This window comes from Lepidochelys kempii, chromosome 14 (genome assembly GCF_965140265.1).
Source record: "Lepidochelys kempii isolate rLepKem1 chromosome 14, rLepKem1.hap2, whole genome shotgun sequence".
In the NCBI taxonomy this organism is placed as follows: domain Eukaryota; kingdom Metazoa; phylum Chordata; order Testudines; family Cheloniidae; genus Lepidochelys; species Lepidochelys kempii.
This window is the reverse complement of record NC_133269.1, coordinates 346,884-366,414: the sequence shown is the minus strand read 5'-3', so window position 1 is coordinate 366,414 and position 19,531 is coordinate 346,884. Positions and strand designations below refer to the sequence as shown.

Here is a 19,531-nt window from a genome sequence, read left to right as displayed (position 1 = left end):
AAATGTACTTCACACTTTTGTCAAAGTTCTTATACCTTCATGGATAGTTCACAAAAATTTTGAGCAGAGGGTGGTAGTATTTGTTTATGGCAGCACCCATGATGTGCTAGGTGCCAAAAGAGATACCTCAGTTAAAACAAGTTAATTTTAATTAATTTAAGATAGAAAACAGAGCCAAAGCTAAACAGATTTTATGCTATTTTACAGACCACCAGAGAAACTAAAGCATTCATTAGAGGAACTCACCTCATACCTTGCCAGCATGTTGGTAAAATATCCTAGTCATTGCAGATGCAACACCCCTGTTCCCCAAATCATATCCTCACTGGCTCCCTACAACTTTCCCAAATCACCTCCAGTCCATCCCCCATATCTGGGTCACACCCTGGACCTGGTGTTTGGATTAGTTGTCAATTTACATAATAGTGCAAGCCACTATAGATCTATCAGTTCTTGCCAATAGCATCCAGTATCAAACACTGTGTTCCTGGGCAAGCTCACAGAAACAATAGCCAAAGGCCAACTTCAAGCTCATCTAATTGATGCTAATATCCTAGACCCAGCATAATCTGGATTCAAGCTAAGACATGGGACTGAAACCCATTAGTGGCACTGATGGATATCATTCCGCTGTCAATGGCCAGAGGGCAGACACCCATTCTAATCCTCCTGAATTTTTTTTTTTTTTTTTTAAACACAACGTTCAACACCGCTGAGCATTCACAGATTCCAAGACCAGGATGCACCATTGGATCATGTAGTCTGACCTCTTTATAACATAGGCCAAAGAACTTTCCCAAAATCATGATGGAGAATCTATAACGAACCTTGGTAAATTCTAATGGTTAATTACTCTCACCACTGAAAATTTACACCTTATTTCTAGTCTGAAAATGTCTAGCTTTAACTTCCAGACAGTGGATTGTGTTAATTCTCTACTAGATTGAAGAGCCCATTATTAAATATTGTTCCCCATGTAGATACTTACTGATGGCTCAAGTCACCCCTTAACCTTCTCTTTGTTATGCTAGACTAAAAGAGCTTAATCTATTTATCATTATAAGGCAGGTTTTCTAATCCTTTAATTATGCTCATGGCTCTTCTCTGAACTCCTCTCCAATTTACCAACATTCTTCTTGAATTGTGGGCACCAGAACTGGATGCCATATTCCAGCAGTGGTCGCACCAGTGCCAAGTTCAGAGATAAAATAACCGTCCTACTCCTACTGGAAATTCCCATTTATGCACCTCAGGATCACATTAGCTCTTTTTATCCACAGCATGACACTGGCACCTCACATTTGGCTGACTACCCACTATGACTCCCATATCTTTTTCAGAATCACAGCTTCCCAGGATAAAGTCCCCCATCCTGTAAGTATGGTCGACAATTTTTGTTCCTAGATGTGTACATTTACATTTAGGCATATTAACATGTTTGTTTGCACACAGTGGGACTCCACAAGTATCAATTCTCTTTCCAGTTCTATTCAATATATATACATGCAGCCACTAAGTAAACTGGTCAGTCAACATGGACTCATGCCAGCAATGTGCAAATGGATACATATCTCTTATCCTTCACCACACGTGACAATACCTTACGAAATCAGCTCATGGATAAAAACAGCAGTTTGAAGGTGAATCTTATGCAACCATGCGTTGCATAAGAGAAACTGAAGATTTCCTGGACAGGATATGCTTCTACAGATGCAACGTTCTGAAGATTCAGAGCAGGCTGCACTGGGCGGGACAGGAGGACGGTGAAGAAATCTGGCAACATGTGACCTCCAGAAGAAGAAAGGGGTGCGTCCATGTACCAGCAACGCAGATACAGGTAAGTAACCGTTTTCATGTTCTCTCCACAGGTACTAATGCGGAGAGTGGACTAGATGATACATCTGAGGGAAGGGAACAGAAGGAGACTCCGCCGATTGGAAGGCATGAGATGCACTGTCCTAGGGATGGGGGTTCCACAACCACCGCTCCCAAGAGAACGAGGCAGGTGGTGGTGGTCGGGGACTCTCTCCTCAGGGGGACTGAGTCATCTATTTGCCCCCCCCAAACTGGGAAAATCAAGAAGTCTGCTGCTTGCCAGGAGCTAGGATTGACAATGTGATGGAGAGACTGCCGAGACTCATCAAGCCCTTGGATTGCTACCCCTTCCTGCTTCTCCACGTGGGCACCAATGATACTGCCAAGAATGACCTTGAGCGGATCACTGCAGACTACGTGGCTCTGGGATGAAGGATAAAGGAGTTTGAGGTGCAAGTGGACTTCTCATCCATCCTCCCCGTGGAAGGAAAAGGCCTGGGTAGACCCCGTCAAATCGTGGAAGTCAACGAATGGCTACGCAGGTAGTGTCGGAGAGAAGGCTTTGGATTCTCTGACCATAGGATGGTGTTCCAAGAAGGAGGAGTGCTAGGCAGAGACTGGCTCCACCTAACGAAGAGAGGGAAGAGCATCTTCCCAAGCAGGCTGGCTAACCTAGTGAGGAGGGCTTTAAACTAGGTTCACCAGGGGAAGGAGACCAAAGCCCTGAGGTAAGTGGGGAAGTGAGATACTGGGAGGAAGCACGAGCAGGAGCACGCGAGAGGGGAGGGCTCCTGCCTCATACAGAGAAAGAGGGACGATCAGCGAGTTATCTCAAGTGCCTATACACAAATGCAAGAAGCTAATGTACTCAATGCTTTTTTTGCCTCTGTCTTCACTAACAAGGTCAGCTCCCAGACTGCTGCGCTGGGCATCACAAAATGGGGAAGAGATGGCCAGCCCTCTGTGGAGATAGAGGTGGTTAGGGACTATTTAGAAAAGCTGGACGTGCACAAGTCCATGGGGCCAGACGAGTTGCATCCGAGAGTGCTGAAGGAATTGGCGGCTGTGATTGCAGAGCCATTGGCCATTATCTTTGAAAACTCGTGGCGAACGGGAGAAGTCCCGGATGACTGGAAAAAGGCTAATGTAGTGCCAATCTTTAAAAAAGGGAAGAAGGAGGATCCTGGGAACTACAGGCCAGTCAGCCTCACCTCAGTCCCTGGAAAAATCATGGAGCAGGTCCTCAAAGAATCAATCCTGAAGCACTTGCATGAGAGGAAAGTGATCACAGAATCATAGAATATCAGGGTTGGAAGGGACCCCAGAAGGTCATCTAGTCCAACCCCCTGCTCGAAGCAGGACCAATTCCCAGTTAAATCATCCCAGCCAGGGCTTTGTCAAGCCTGACCTTAAAAACCTCTAAGGAAGGAGATTCTACCACCTCCCTAGGTAACGCATTCCAGTGTTTCACCACCCTCATAGTGAAAAAGTTTTTCCTAATATCCAATCTAAACCTCCCCCACTGCAACTTGAGACCATTACTCCTCGTTCTGTCATCTGCTACCATTGAGAACAGTCTAGAGCCATCCTCTTTGGAACCCCCATTCAGGTAGTTGAAAGCAGCTAACGAATCCCCCCTCATTCTTCTCTTCTGCAGACTAAACAATCCCAGCTCCCTCAGCCTCTCCTCATAAGTCATGTGTTCTAGACCCCTAATCATTTTTGTTGCCCTTCACTGGACTCTCTCTCCAATTTCTCCACATCCTTCTTGACGTGTGGGGCCCAAAACTGGACACAGTACTCCAGATGAGGCCTCACCAATGTCGAATAGAGGGGGACGATCACGTCCCTCGATCTGCTCGCTATGCCCCTACTTATACATCCCAAAATGCCATTGGCCTTCTTGGCAACAAGGGCACACTGCTGACGCATATCCAGCTTCTCATCCACTGTCACCCCTAGGTCCTTTTCCGCAGAACTGCTGCCTAGCCATTCGGCCCCTAGTCTGTAGCGGTGCATTGGGTTCTTCCGTCCTAAGTGCAGGACCCTGCACTTATCCTTATTGAACCTCATCAGATTTCTTTTGGCCCAATCCTCCAATTTGTCTAGGTCCTTCTGTATCCTATCCCTCCCCTCCAGCGTATCTACCACTCCTCCCAGTTTAGTATCGTCCGCAAATTTGCTGAGAGTGCAATCTACACCATCCTCCAGATCATTTATGAAGATATTGAACAAAACCAGCCCCAGGACTGACCCCTGGGGCACTCCACTTGATACCAGCTGCCAACTAGACATGGAGCCATTGATCACTACCCGTTGAGCCCGACAATCTAGCCAGCTTTCTACCCACCTTATAGTGCATTCATCTAGCCCATACTTCCTTAACTTGCTGACAAGAATACTGTGGGAGACCGTGTCAAAAGCTTTGCTAAAGTCAAGAAACAATACATCCACTGCTTTCCCTTCATCCACAGAACCAGTAATCTCATCATAAAAGGCGATTAGATTAGTCAGGCATGACCTTCCCTTGGTGAATCCATGCTGGCTGTTCCTGTTCATCTGGAGTACTGTGTCCAGTTTTGGGCCCCACACTACAAGAAGGATGTGGATAAATTGGAGAGAGTCCAGCGAAGGGCAACAAAAATGATTAGGGGTCTAGAACACATGACTTATGAGGAGAGGCTGAGGGAGCTGGGATTGTTTAGTCTGCAGAAGAGAAGAATGAGGGGGGATTTGATAGCTGCTTTCAACTACCTGAAAGGGGGTTCCAAAGAGGATGGCTCTAGACTGTTCTCAATGGTAGCAGATGACAGAACGAGGAGTAATGGTCTCAAGTTGCAGTGGGGGAGGTTTAGATTGGATATTAGGAAAAACTTTTTCACTATGAGGGTGGTGAAACACTGGAATGCGTTACCTAGGGAGGTGGTAGAATCTCCTTCCTTAGAGGTTTTTAAGGTCAGGCTTGACAAAGCCCTGGCTGGGATGATTTAACTGGGAATTGGTCCTGCTTTGAGCAGGGGGTTGGACTAGATGACCTTCTGGGGTCCCTTCCAACCCTGATATTCTATGATTCTAAGCCTGGGAAACAAGCAGGGAGAACTCGAAGTCCTGGCACAGTCCAGGAATTATGATGTGATTGGAATAACTCACATGACTGGAGTACTGTCATGGATGGATATAAACTGTTCAGGAAGGACAGGCAGGGCAGAAAAGGTGGGAGAGTTGCATTGTATGTAAGGGAGCAGTATGACTGCTCGTGAGCTCAAGTATGAAACTGCAGAAAAACCTGAGAGTCTCTGGATTAAGTTTAGAAGTGTGAGCAACAAGGGTGATGTCGTGGTGGGAGTCTGCTATAGACCACCGGACCAGGGGGATGAGGTGGACGAGGCTTTCTTCCAGCAACTCACGGAAGTTACTAGATCGCAGGCCCTGGTTCTCATAGGAGACTTCAATCACCCTGATATCTGCTGGGAGACCAATACAGCGGTGCACAGACAATCCAGGAAGTTTTTGGGAAGTGTAGGGGACAGTTTCCTGGTGCAAGTGCTGGAGGAACCAACTGGGGCAGAGCTCTTCTTGACCTGCTGCTCACAAACCGGGAAGAATTAGTAAGGGAAGCAAAAGTGGATGGGAACCTGGGAGGCAATGAACATGAGATGGTCGAGTTCAGGATCCTGACACAGGGAAGAAAGGAGAGCAGCAGAATATGGACCCTGGACTTCAGAAAAGCAGACTTTGACTCCCTCAGGGAACTGATGGGCAGGATCCCCTGGGAGAATAACATGAGGGGCAAAGGAGTCCAGGAGAGCTGGCTGTATTTTAAAGAATCCTTATTGAGGTTACAGGGACAAACCATCCCGATGTGTAGAAAGAATAGTAAATATGGCAGGCGACTAGCTTGGCTTAACAGTGAAATCCTTGCTGATCTTAAATACAAAAAAGAAGCTAACAAGAAGTGGAAGATTGGACAAATGACCAGGGAAGAGTATAAAAATATTGCTCGGGCATGCAGGAGTGAAATCAGGAAGGCCAAATCACACCTGAAGTTGCAGCTAGCAAAATGTTAAGAGTAACAAGAAGGGTTTCTTCAGGTATGTTAGCAACAAGAAGAAAGTCAAGCAAAGTGTGGGCCCCTTACTGAATGAGGGAGGCAACCTAGTGACAGAGGATGTGGAAAAAGCTAACGTACTCAATGCTTTTTTTGCCTCTGTCTTCACGAACAAGGTCAGCTCCCAGACTACTGCACTGGGCAGCACAGCATGGGGAGGAGGTGACCAGCCCTCTGTGGACAAAGAAGTGGTTTGGGACTATTTAGAAAAGCTGGACGAGCACAAGTCCATGGGGCCGGATGTGCTGCATCTGAGAGTGCTAAAGGAGTTGGCGGATGTGAGTGCAGGGCCATTGGCCATTATCTTCGAAAACTCATGGCAATCGGGGGAGGTCCCGGATGACTGGAAAAAGGCTAATGTAGTGCCCATCTTTAAAAAAGGGAAGGAGGATGATCCTGGGAACTACAGGCCAGTCAGCCACACCTCAGTCCCTGGAAAAATCATGGAGCAGGTCCTCAAGGAATCCATTTTGAAGCACTTAGAGGAGAGGAAAGTGATCAGGAACAGTCAGCATGGATTCACCAAGGGCAAGTCATGCCTGACTAATCTAATTGCCTTCTGTGACGAGATAACTGGCTCTGTGGATGAAGGGAAAGCAGTGGACGTGTTGTTCCTTGACTTTAGCAAAGCTTTTGACACGGTCTCCCACAGTGTTCTTGCCAGCAAGTTAAAGAAGTATGGGCTGAATGAATGGACTATAAGGTGGATAGAAAGCTGGCTAGAGTGTCGGGCTCAACAGGTAGTGATCCATGTCTAGTTGGCAGCCGGTATCAAGTGGAGTGCCTCAAGGGTCGGTCCCTCGGCCGGTTTTGTTCAATATCTTTATTAATGATCTGGAGGATGGTGTGGATTGCACCCTCAGCAAGTTTGCAGATGACACTAAACTGGGAGGAGAGGTAGATACGCTGGAGAGTAGGGATAGGATACAGAGGGCCCTAGACAAATTGGAGGATTGGGCCAAAAGAAATCTGATGAGGTTCAACAAGTGCAGAGTGCTGCACTTAGGACGGAAGAATCCCATGCACCACTACAGACTAGAGACCGAATGGCTTGGCAGCAGTTCTGCAGAAAAGGACCTAGGGGTTACAGTGGACGAGAAGCTGGCTATGAGTCAACAGTGTGCCCTTGTTGCCAAGAAGGCCAATGGCATTTTGGGATGTATAAGTAGGGGCACTGCCAGCAGATCGAGGGACGTGATCGTTCCCCTCTATTTGACATTGGTGAGGCCTCATCTGGAGTACTCTGCTACTCTGAAATCTGGAGTACTGTGTCCAGTTTTGGGCCCCACACTATAAGAAGGATGTGGAAAAATTGGAAAATGTCCAGCAGAGGGCAACAAAAATGATTAGGGGACTGGAACACATGATTTATGAGGAGAGGCTGAGGGAACTCGGATTGTTTAGTCTGCAGAAGAGAAGAATGAGGGGGGATTTGATAGCTGCTTTTAACTACCTGAAAGGGGCTTCCAAAGAGGATGGATCTAGACTGTTCTCAGTGGTAGCTGATGACAGAACAAGGAATAATGGTCTCAAGTTGCAGTGGGGGAGGTTTAGGTTGGATATTAGGAAAAAACTTTTTCACTAGGAGGGTGGTGAAATACTGGAATGCGTTACCTAGGTGGTGGTGGAATTTCCTTCCTTAGAAGTTTTTAAGGTCAGGCTTTACAAAGCCCTGGCTGGGATGATTTATTTGGGGATGTCCTGCTTTGAGCAGGTGGTTGGACTAGATGACCTTCTGAGGTCCCTTCCAACCCTGATAATCTATGATTCTAATCCAAGCAAGCCAGAGGAAAAAAAAAACTTTGAAGAGTTCATGGTCACCATTCAGTTTCTTTTGGTTAAAAAAGTCACACCCCCACAATCATTGGGTCAATTCAGTGCGTAGTTTAGGAGTGCTCCTGGAATCCTAACAGATGCTACAGTTTTGCACAGCAGCATCTGCAAGTAATGGTTTCTACCACCTCCAGTTGGCTAGAGGACTCCATCCCATCCTGGTGGATGATGACCTTGCCTCTTTTATACCTACCTTTGTCAGCTCCTGTCTGGACTACAGCAATGCAATAACTGGATATGAAGCAGTGAACCCTTAGGAAACTCCAGTTAATAAAGAACACTAGCATGTCTTCTCAGAAACATGGGTTACCATCAGTCCATCAGATCTTGTCCTCCACTCTCTACACTGACTTCCATATAATAAGTTTAAGGTCTCAGTGCTTATCTTCAAGGTGTTCAATAGCCTGGATCCGGCATACCTAAAAGTCTGCCTAAAGCTCCATAACGGTAGTTGTGGTGAAAAAACTCTACTCCTCAGGCACAGTGGAACTTTTGACTATAAGAATAAGCTCACCTGTGCAGGAGACAGAGCTTTCTCAGGGACCAGTCAGACTTGGGGAACAAACTCCTATAAGAGCTAAGGACCATCACAAACCTCACTCCCTTCCATTCCATGTGCAAGGCACACTTTTGACTTGCCTTCTGTAATACAAACAGAGCAGCATGGACATTTAAAAAAATATCCTACCAAAACACTACAGTGCACACAAAATTCTCCCCCTAAAGAGAGGATAAGAGAGATCGAATTGCTCAACGGAAGTTAGTCATATCACTTAATGCACTACTGGAAGGTGCTCAGTTACACCAATGAGGGCACCATAAGAACCTAGATAGAACAGTATGGACTAGAGGTTTTCCAAACAGATGTTCAAGGAGGGAGAGTTCCTGTCCTGAGGAGCTTGCAGTCCAAGAATGGACAGAAAGACAGGTAATCAGAGGTCAAGGAAAGGAGAACAGCAAGATTTTAGATTTAGTTGTAGACAATGCAGAAGAAATTACAAGTTAGACTGGGAGGAAGAGGAGTCCAACATCCCTGTCATAGTCCTTTATGGATGATGCTGGATGTAGCATATGCAAGAGAATTAGGAGCTTGGCATACAAAAGTGGAGTGGTAGAAGTACCATGTCAGATGGTGAGATCCAGGTTCCTTTGAGAGCCAGGAGGTGGAGGGAAGAGGAAAAAAGGTGGAGGGGATGGGTAAGACTGCTGGTGTACCGAGACCTCTGCCTATCATGCTGACCAGTACTGTCTTATTAATTCCTTATACACCCTTTCAGTCTGTTTGCATTCATTTATAGTCTCTTGCCTTATACTTAGTTTGTAAATTCTCAGGGGCAGGGACTGTTTTTTATTCTGTTTGTACAACACCTAGAACAATAGGGTCCTGGTCCATGACAGGGGCTCCTCAGCGCTACTACAATAATAAAAAGATGGAAAGACAGGACAGAAGAGGATGGAACAAGGCAGCACAGGGCAAATGTGATTGGCATCCTAACAAGATGATAAAGCAAAATAAATATTGAATCAACTAGTTATACAGATCATTAAGGATCAGTTAATGAAAAATCAGGATACAGAAAAACAAGGCATCAGAGAGTTAAAATGAAACACTGAACTCTAAATCTTGTTCCCCACTGCCAATCCCACCACCTCTTCTTCCAAATTCTGCATAATTATAACCTTGGTGTCATCTTCCCCTTGTGCATCTGGACTCTTGCTAATTCCTCCTACCACCCTAAATACTCTAACGTAAAACCTTTTCTTTGTCCCCATGGCTCAAACTGGTCTGATCTTCCTTCTCTCTGGCCTCCCCTGACTCAACTCCATTGGTCTCCCTTTCAGTCTGTCGCAGAGATCCTCCTCTCCAACCATGTTCCCTCTCCCTTGAATTTTTGCACTAATGACTACTCTTTTGCATTTAGTTAAAGCTGCTCACCCTTAAGGCTTTTCAAAAACACTCCTCTCTATATGTCTGACCTCATTTCCTCCTACACCAAATCCTGCTCCCTGTGTTACTCCTGAGGGAATTCTGCACCAAAAAATTAAATACTCTGTGCCAAAAAAATATTAAATATTCTGGGCACAATATTTTAAAATTCTGCATATTTTGTTTGTCAAAACACCACAATATAGTCACACCATTTTCAATTATTTGCTGACAAGTATTTTGAAATACGTTACCATTTTCAATCCTTTTGGTGTGATTATATTGTTATTGTGTTTGTGTTATTTTGACAATTAAAATATGCAGAACTTTGCAGAATTTTAATTTTTAAAATTTTTCGGTGCAGAATTCCCTCAAGAGTACCAGGGTACTGTGTGGTGCAATCTGCATATGGGTAGCTTGGTGGGGGGTCTGGGTGCAGGGGGGAATCTGGGTGCAGGGAGAATGGGAATCTGCAAGGGGGGGGGTGAGGTGAAGGTGGTTAGTGCTCAGTGGGGGGAGGGTCAGGGTGCAGCTGGTTGGGGCTCAGTGGGGCGAGGATCCAGGTATGGGGGGCTCCTGATGCAGGTGATGAGGCTCAGTAGGGTAGAGGTTTGGGGGACTTGGTGGGGGGCTCCTGATGCAAAAAGGGCTTGGTGTGGGGTGTTCTAGGTGCCTGGTGGGGGGGGTGTCACTGGATAGGGAGCTGCTCCCTCTGTCTGCCCAACCCCTGTGCATTTGGACCCCCTGCACCATCCCCCCCCCGAGCCTCACCTGCCCACCCCGTGCAGTGCAGAGCTTCTTGCAGCCAGGGGAAGTTTCTGGGGCTTGATCTGACCCTGCCCCGGCTGCTCCGTGCAGGGAAGTGGGAACTTAGTCTCCGTCCTCCTCCCCACCACACCTCCAGTTGGGACTAATGTCCCTGGGTGGCCAGGGCATCCCCAGACCTCCCTCCCCCCAATGATTTACCTCTCCCCCCGGCTGCCTGAATAGACATGTCTGAGTTGCTAAGAGGAAGCAAAGCGATTGGGGGGCGGAGGATATTTTTCTGCTGTGCTACAGTTGCACAGAATTTCCCCAAGAGTACTATGTTCCACCCACGCTTCTCTTCTAGCCGCTCCTTTTGTTGTCTTCATACATTCCCAACCCAATGCTTTCTTCCACAACTCCTGCACTACCTAGTGCAGCTTTCCAGTCACTTGTCAAATACTCACACTTCAAACCACTCCTAAAACCCCCCCCCAAAAAACAAAACAAACCACCACCTGTTCTGTGAGGTCAGCTCTGACCGCTGCCTGGGCGGCTAATGTATCGGCATGTATCTCGATATTGTGAAATCTTGGGATCTAAGGTCTAGCCTTCAATCTGTGCATTCTTTCCTATTGAGAATTCTGGGCACATGCACAGTGCTATAAAAATAGTGATACAAGCAGCACTCCCACGGCTGTAGAAGAAAGAGATACTTCTGAAGAGTCAATAGACACTCTTGGACCACAGCAAGCTGCACACCTGCACTCAATTTCCTACAGATAGTGGCTGGCACCAATATGTCCTATAGCAGATTCTAGAGTAAGATGCTTCTAGAATTCTGATCACAGAATATTTGTAATTATTAATGATCTGATTTACCCAGGATGTGGGCAACAGCCTCCACAAGGTCCCGCTGGCTGCTTCCCTCACTCTTCACTGAGACCTTCTCTGCCAGAACAAAACTAGACATGACAGGATGAGCCTGATTCAGGAAGCGGTCCAGAACCTCCAGGCATGAGCTGAGTCGCTGGGGAAGAGTTCCACCAACCACAGTGTCGTTACTGCCCATGGTCTCCAAGACAACACCCACATCACCAATGGCACCCCACTGCACAGCCAGGCCTGCAAAAGAAGACAGAAGGGAGAACACATTAAATGACTAACTGGAGCACATGGCAGCAGGAAGAGGGGAAAGCTAAAGAAAACAGAGCAGGTGTCTTCATTCACTTGAAAATCTGGGTGAAGGGTCAGAATCTGGGAGGAATGTGAGCAATTGTAGCAGAGACAAAGGAGGGACAGGAGGGAATATAGAGAGGAAAGTCTAATGAACATCATAAAAGTATGGGGAATAAAACAGGAAGAACCAGAAATTCCAGTGAACAACCACAGTTATGACATAATTGGCATTGCAGAGACTTGGTGGGATAATTCATGACTGGAATATTGATATAGAAGTATACAGTTTGTCCAGTAAGGATAGGCAGGGAAAAAAATAGGAGAAGTTGTTGCCATGTATATCAAAGATAGATACACTTTCCTGGAGGTTGAAATAGAAGTGGGAGGTAGACCTGTTGAAAGCCTCTGGGTAAGGATAAAAGGGGTAAAAAGCAAAGATGATGTCATGACAGGGGTCTATTATAGAATGTCTAACCAGGAAGAAGAGGCGGATAAGGCTTAACAAACAAACAAAAACAAAACAAGAAATCATCCAAAGCACAGGACTTGATGGTGGGGGTGGGGACTTCAACTACGCAGATATCTGCTGGGAAAAGAATACAGAAAGGCACATATTGTCCAACAAGCTATTGGAATTCATTGGAGACAACTTTTTTATTGCAGAGGGTGGAGAAAGCAATTGGGGGGAAGAGGCTGTTCTAGATTTGATTCTGACAAATTCTGGTTTAGAATTTGAAGGCAGCTTGGGTTAAAGTGATCATGAAATAAGAGCTCATGATTTTAATGAATGGTAGGAGGAGGGAAAAAAAAGCAAAAGACAGGGTTTCTTCAGGTATGTTAGCAACAAGAAGAAAGTCAAGGAAAGTGTGGGCCCCTTACTGAATGAGGGAGGCAACCTAGTGACAGAGGATGTGGAAAAAGCTAACGTACTCAATGCTTTTTTTGCCTCTGTCTTCATAAACAAGGTCAGCTCCCAGACTACTGCACTGGGCAGCACAGCATGGGGAGGAGGTGACCAGCCCTCTGTGGAGAAAGAAGTGGTTCGGGACTATTTAGAAAAGCTGGACGAGCACTAGTCCATGGGGCCGGATGCGCTGCATCTGAGAGTGCTAAAGGAGTTGGCGGATGTGATTGCAGAGCCATTGGCCATTATCTTCGAAAACTCATGGCGATCGGGGGAGGTCCCGGATGACTGGAAAAAGGCTAATGTAGTGCCCATCTTTAAAAAAGGGAAGAAGGAGGATCCTGGGAACTACAGGACAGTCAGCCACACCTCAGTCCCTGGAAAAATCATGGAGCAGGTCCCCAAGGAATCCATTCTGAAGCACTTAGAGGAGAAGAAAGTGATCAGGAACAGTCAGCATGGATTCACCAAGGGCAAGTCATGCCTGACTAATCTAATTGCCTTCTATGACGAGATAATTGGCTCTGTGGATGAGGGGAAAGCAGTGGACGTGTTGTTCCTTGACTTTAGCAAAGCTTTTGACACGGTCTCCCACAGTATTCTTGCCAGCAAGTTAAAGAAGTATGGGCTGGATGAATGGACTATAAGGTGGATAGAAAGCTGGCTAGATTGTTGGGCTCAACAGATAGTGATCAATGGCTCCATGTCTAGTTGGCAGCCGGTATCAAGTGGAGTGCCCCAAAGGTCGGTCCTTGGGCAGGTTTTGTTCAATATCTTCATAAATGATCTGGAGGATTGTGTGCATTGCACCCTCAGCAAGTTTGCAGATGACACTAAACTGGGAGGAGAGATAGATACGCTGGAGAGTAGGGATAGGATACGGAGGGCCCTGGACAATTTAGAGGATTGGGCCAAAATAAATCTGATGAGGTTCAACAAGGACAAGTGCAGAGTGCTGCACTTAGGAGGGAAGAACCCCATGCACCGCTACAGACTAGGGACCGAATGGCTCGGCAGCAGCTCTTCAGAAAAGGACCTAAGGGTTACAGTGGACGAGAAGCTGGCTATGAGTCAACAGTGTGCCCTTGTTGCCAAGAAGGCCAATGGCATTTTGGGATGTATAAGTAGGGGCACTGCCAGCAGATCGAGGGACGTGATCGTTCCCCTCTATTCGACATTGGTGAGGCCTCATCTGGAGTACTGTGTCCAGTTTTGGGCCCCACACTACAAGGAGGATGTGGAAAAACTGGAAAACGTCCAGCGGAGGGCAACAAAAATTATTAGGGGACTGGAACACATGGTTTATGAGGAGAGGCTGAGGGTACTGGGATTGTTTAGTCTACGGAAGAGAAGAATGAGGGGGAATTTGATAGCTGCTTTCAACTACCTGAAAAGAGGGTTCCAAAGAGGATGGATCTAGACTATTCTCAGTGGTAGCAGATGACAGAACAAGGAGTAATGGTCTCAAGTTGCAGTGGGGGTGGTTTAGGTTGGATATTAGGAAAAAATTTTTCACTAGGAGGGTGGTGAAACACTGGAATGTGTTACCTAGGGAGGTGGTGGAATCTCCTTCCTTAGAAGTTTTTAAGGTCAGGCTTGACAAAGCCCTGGCTGGGATGATTTAGTTGGGGATGGTCCTGCTTTGAGCAGCGGGTTGGACTAGATGACCTCCTGAGGTCCCTTCCAATCCTGATATTCTATGACAATGGACTTCAAGAAGGCAGACTTTACCAAACTCAGAGAATTGGTAGGTGACATTATTGAGGGCACAAGAACAAACTATTCCAATGCGTAGGAAAGAGAAATTATGGTAAGAGACCACCCTGACTTAAACTGGAGATCTTCAACAACCTGAAACTCAAATAAGAGTCATACAAGAAGTGGAACCAAAGTCAGATTACAAAGGAGATATATCTATCTATCTATCTAAACAAAAACACCACACACAACCATGAAGAGACCATTAGAAAGGCCAGGGCACAAAATGAGATTAAACTAGCTAGGGACATAAAGCGTAACAAGGAAATATTTTACAAATACATTAGAAGCAAGAGGGAGATGAGGACAAGGCAGGTCCATTCCTCAATGAGGAAGGAAAATCAGTTTAACTTGGGAATCAGAAAAGATAATGGTGCAAAAATAAAATAAAATAAAAATAAAATAAAAAAATTAATTTGTAAGCACCTAGAAGATAAGGTGAAAAGTAACAGTCAACATGAATTTGTCATCAAGAACAAATCATATCAAACCAACCTAATATCCTTCTCTGACAACCCTTGTGCATAGGGGGAAATCAGTAGATGTGGTATATCTCAACTTTAGTAAGGCTTTTGATACTGTATTACATGATCTTCTCATAAACAAACTAGGGAAAGATAGCCTAGATGAACCTGCTTTAAGGTCCAGCGTAGTTATAAATGGTTCACAGTCAAGCTGTAAGGGCATACTAAGTGCGTCCCAAAAGTATCTGTCCTGCATCTGGTTCTATTCAATATCTTGATCAATGATTTAGATAATGGCATAGAAAGTATGCTTATAAACTCTCTGGATGATACCAAGCTGGGAGGAGTTGCAAGTGCTTTGGAGGACAGGATTAAAATTCAAAATGATTTTGACAAAATGGGAAAATGGACTGAAAGAAATAGGATGAAATTCAATATGGGCAATGTACTACACTTAGGAAGGAATAATCAATTGCACAGAAGATAAAAAGGGAAAATGACTGACTAAGAAATAGTACTGTGAAAAGGGATCGGGGAGTTATTGTGGATCACAAACTAAATATTAGTCAACAATGTAATACTGTAGGAAAAAAGTGAACATAATTCTGGGATGTATTAATAGGAGTGTTGTAGGCCAGACACAAAAAGTAATTCTTCCACTCTACTCCGCATTCATCGGGCCTCAGATGGAGTACTGTGTCCAGTTCTGGTACCAGACTTTGGGAAATATGTAGACAAACTGGAGAAAGTCCAGAGTAGAGTAACAAAACTGATTAAAGGTCTAGAAAACATGATCTATGATAAAAAAGATTAAAAAATTTGGGTTGGTTTAGTCTGGAGAAGAAAAGACTGAAGAGGGACATGAGAACAGTCTTCAAGTACTGGGCTTCAATTGCAGCAAGGGAGATTTAACTGTAACAGCAGTTAAGCACTGGAACAAATTACATAGTGAGGTTACAGAATCCCTAACATTGGAGGTTTTTAAGAACAGGTTAGACAAACACCTTTCAGGAATGGTGCGGATAATATTTAATCCTGTCTCAGTGCAGGGGATAGGTCTAGATCAGGGGTGGGCAAACTTTTTGGCCCGTGGGCCACATCGGGGTTGCAAAACTATATGGATCATGACCGTGATCGTCCCCCTCTATTTGACATTGGTGAGGTCTCATCTGGAGTACTGTGTCCAGTTTTGGGCCCCACACTACAAGAAGGATGTGGATAAATTGGAGAGAGAGTCCAGCGAAGGGCAACAAAAATGATTAGGGGTCTGGAACACATGACTTATGAGGAGAGGCTGAGGGAACTGGGATTGTTTAGTCTGCAGAAGAGAAGAATGAGGGGGGATTTGATAGCTGCTTTCAACTACCTGAGAGGTGGTTCCAGAGAGGATGGTTCTAGACTATTCTCTGTGGTAGAAGAGGACAGGGCAAGGAGTAATGGTCTCAAGTTGCAGTGGGTTGGATATTAGGAAAAACTTTTTCACTAGGAGGGTGGTGAAACACTGGAATGCGTTACCTAGGGAGGTGGTGGAATCTCCTTCCTTAGAAGTTTTTAAGGTCAGGCTTGACAAAGCCCTGGCTGGGATGATTTAGTTGGGGATCGGTCCTGCTTTGAGCAGGGGGTTGGACTAGATGACCTCCTGAGGTCCCTTCCAACCCTGATATTCTATGATTCTATGGAGGGCCGGGTAGGGAAGGCTGTGCTCCCCAAACAGCCTGGCCCCCATCCCCTATCTGCCCCATTCCCACTTCCCACCCCCTGACTGCTGCCCTCAGAATTCCTGACCCATCCAACCCCCCCTGCTCCTTGTCCCCGATCTTCCCCCCAGAACCCCCGCCCCTAACTGCCCCCCTGGGACCCCACCCCCTATCCAACCTCCCCTTCTCTCTGTCCCGACCCCTATCCACACCCCCGCGCCGACAGGCCCCCCGGGACTCCCATGCCCTATCCAGCACCCCCCGTTACCTGACCACGCCCTCTCCCCCTGAATCTCCACCCCATCCAACCGCCCCCTGCCTGTCCCCAGGGACCCCCTGCCCTCTTACCATGCCAGAGCCAGGCTCACTGCCTGGCAGGAGCAGCAGGCCAGAGCACTGGCGGCGCGGCACAGCAGGCTGAGGCTGTGGGGGAGGGGCCAGGGACGAGCCTCCCCGGCTGGGAGCTCAGGGACCAGGCAGGACTGTCCCGTGGGCCGGATGTGGCCCGCAGGCCGTAGTTTGCCCACCTCTGGTCTAGATGACCTATCAAAGACCCTTCCAGTCCTATGTTTCTAGGATTCTATGCTGATTGACAATCCACAGAGTACAAAGAGTGTGTGCATGAGCCAGAGAACGAGGGGGGAAGGAGCTCTGAGCATTCACATTTGCTCCAGAGAAGTGCATGAGATATCTTATTTTCTTCTGGTTGTTGATGGAGTGGGCATTATCTGTAGAAGAGGCCCTGCAATGTTACCTGGCAGCCCATCATGCCGTCGCTGCTCACAGATGCGCTCCATAGTAGAGTTGGCAAAACCATAGTTACTCTGCCCAACATTTCCTCTTCCACAGCTTATAGAGGAGAAAGCAACAAAATAGTCCAAGTCTGGACACTTTTCACGACTCACCCTATGAATGGAATAGAAAAAATTATATTAAATTAACAACTTGTTTTAAAAGGATCGTCCCCCTCTCGTGACAGTAACAAGTTGAGACCTTTCTGAATGTTATTGGCCTCTGGCCCCATTCAAGCACCCCACATTTATTCCTCCTATGACACCTACCAGTCCAGATGAAGGGTGCCTGCAAACTTGGGTTTGCTGACATCATGGAAGAATTCTGGAGACTGATTCTCTAGCATGGCATCTTTAAGGACCTGCAGGAGACAGAAGAAGTAACATCAATATCTCTCCGGTCTCTGCTCAGGTTGAGTCTAACCCTGCTGCAATTTCAACCTCAAAAATATGCACAAGCAGATTCTACATTAAGTTCTGGAACAAAAGATCCAGCCAAGATCTCCCAGAAATGTGTTCTGAATGTTGCTCTGTACAGAGATGCTGGAGAGGCACAGAAAGGTAATACCACGTAAGTTTTACACGTTTAAGCTGAAATATTACTAAGAACAAGAGAATCTCTTAGCTGAAGATGGTAAGGCCCTACCAGCCTCAACAAAAAGGCTTAATGTTGTCCTGGTCTCTCCAGGACTCCTACTGTGATGGTCTTCCTTAACTAGAAAGTGCAGGATAGGCCTTTTTTCGGCCCCAAGGGTCACTAGGAGCTGAACATACGGTCTCTGTAGTGCAACTACCCAAGGGAAACAAGACCCAGACTGAGGAAGTGAAAGAACAACAACTTCATGTTATCAAGCCTATTCCAGCCAACTGCACTTTGAAAGACAGAAAGGTTGCCTGAGCTGTCCCCCTGTTGACTTGGCCCTGTATGATCAATGCAGAAAGCACTTTTGCAGCTGTTCTGTCCTTTCTGAGTTCCAAGCATTTTTGTCACTCACCATCGCCAAATTGAAGATGCCCCCAACTGGTCCAAGCTGTAAAGCTTTTTCTATCAAGTGCTGCGTTCCTTCTAAAGTCCCAACATCACTGGTGGACACCAGGACCTGGACGCCCATCTCCTTCCACTCTCTGACTCGTTTAGCTTGATAACCTGCAAAAAAAAAAAAAAAAAAAAGGCTAGTTTGAGATTCATCATTCCAGACACACTAGGCCAGAGGTCAGCAAACTACGGCCCATGGGCCACATCCAGCCCACAGGACCATTGTGCCTGGCCCTTGAGCTCCCTGCAGGGGAGGCTAGCCCCTGGCCCCGCCCCTGCTGTCTCCCCTCCCCCGCAGCCTCAGCTCGCTATGCTGCCAGCTCTCTGGGCGGCGCGGCTGCGAGCTCCTGCCAGGCGGCGCGGCTGCCAGTTCTACTGCTGAGCGACATGGTAAGGGGGAAAGGAGTGGGGGGGTTGGATAAGGGACAGGGGATCCCTGGGGCAGTCAGGGGACAGGGAGCGGTTGGATAGGTGTGGGAGTCCCGGGGGGCCTGCCAGGGGACGGGGGTGTGGATAGGTGTCAGGGCAGTCAGGGGACAGGGAGCATGGGGGAGGTTGGATAGGAGGTGGGGTCCCGGAGGGGCGGTTAGTGGAGGGGGGGGTCCCAGGAGGGGGTGGTCAGGGGACAAGGAGCAGGGGGCTTTGGATGGGTCAGGGATTCTGAGGGGGGCAATAGGGGGCAGGGGCCAGGCTGTTTGGGGAGGTACAGCCTTCCCTTCCCAGCCTTCCATACAGTTTTGGAACCCCGATGTGGCCCTCAGGCCAAAAAAGGTTTGCCCACCTCTGCTCTATGCCCTGGTGAAGCTCTGCTTCCTGCACTTCTCAGGTCATACTTACCCTGTCTAAGACAAACAGGAGCATTTAAACTAAAGCATTAGAACTCTGTCTTATGGTTGCAGACTGATTCAGTGTTCACTAACGGTTAGACAGACGACAGATTCAGTGTTCTTTTCCCCAACTGCCATCAGTTCACAGTGTGATCCAAGACATGTAACTTGGTGCTCCTGTATCCCTATCTTTAAGATGAAGACAATACTCCCTCTTCTAAATGCTGAGCATATTGGATGGAGATGCTATTTAAAATGTGGAATGCTTTCCTTGTGGTATAGTGTAGCCATAGCTCACAGGAAATAAGCTCCCTGAAAAGGAATCTAGCAACTTTCATTGTGGCCTTTGCACGAAAGCTCTTCCATGTTTCAGGTCCCACCACATACACCCTCTGGTAACAGTGTGTGCTCTCTCTCTGGGCAAGGCTGTAGATTTTACTTTATACAG

At 46.8% G+C, this 19,531-nt stretch overlaps 1 protein-coding gene across 1 annotated transcript in view; it reads right to left on the bottom strand.

Annotated features, from left to right (window-relative positions):
• FASN (fatty acid synthase) overlaps positions 1-19,531 on the bottom strand; it is a 91,061-nt gene that overhangs the window by 7,792 nt on the left and 63,738 nt on the right. Inside the window, exons 34-37 of the mRNA XM_073311577.1 lie at positions 18,216-18,367; positions 17,491-17,582; positions 17,184-17,335; positions 11,310-11,552 (exon numbers count right to left, since the gene is read on the bottom strand). Coding sequence (XP_073167678.1) covers positions 11,310-11,552; positions 17,184-17,335; positions 17,491-17,582; positions 18,216-18,367 — 639 coding nt within the window. The remainder of the gene's footprint in view (positions 1-11,309; positions 11,553-17,183; positions 17,336-17,490; positions 17,583-18,215; positions 18,368-19,531) is intronic.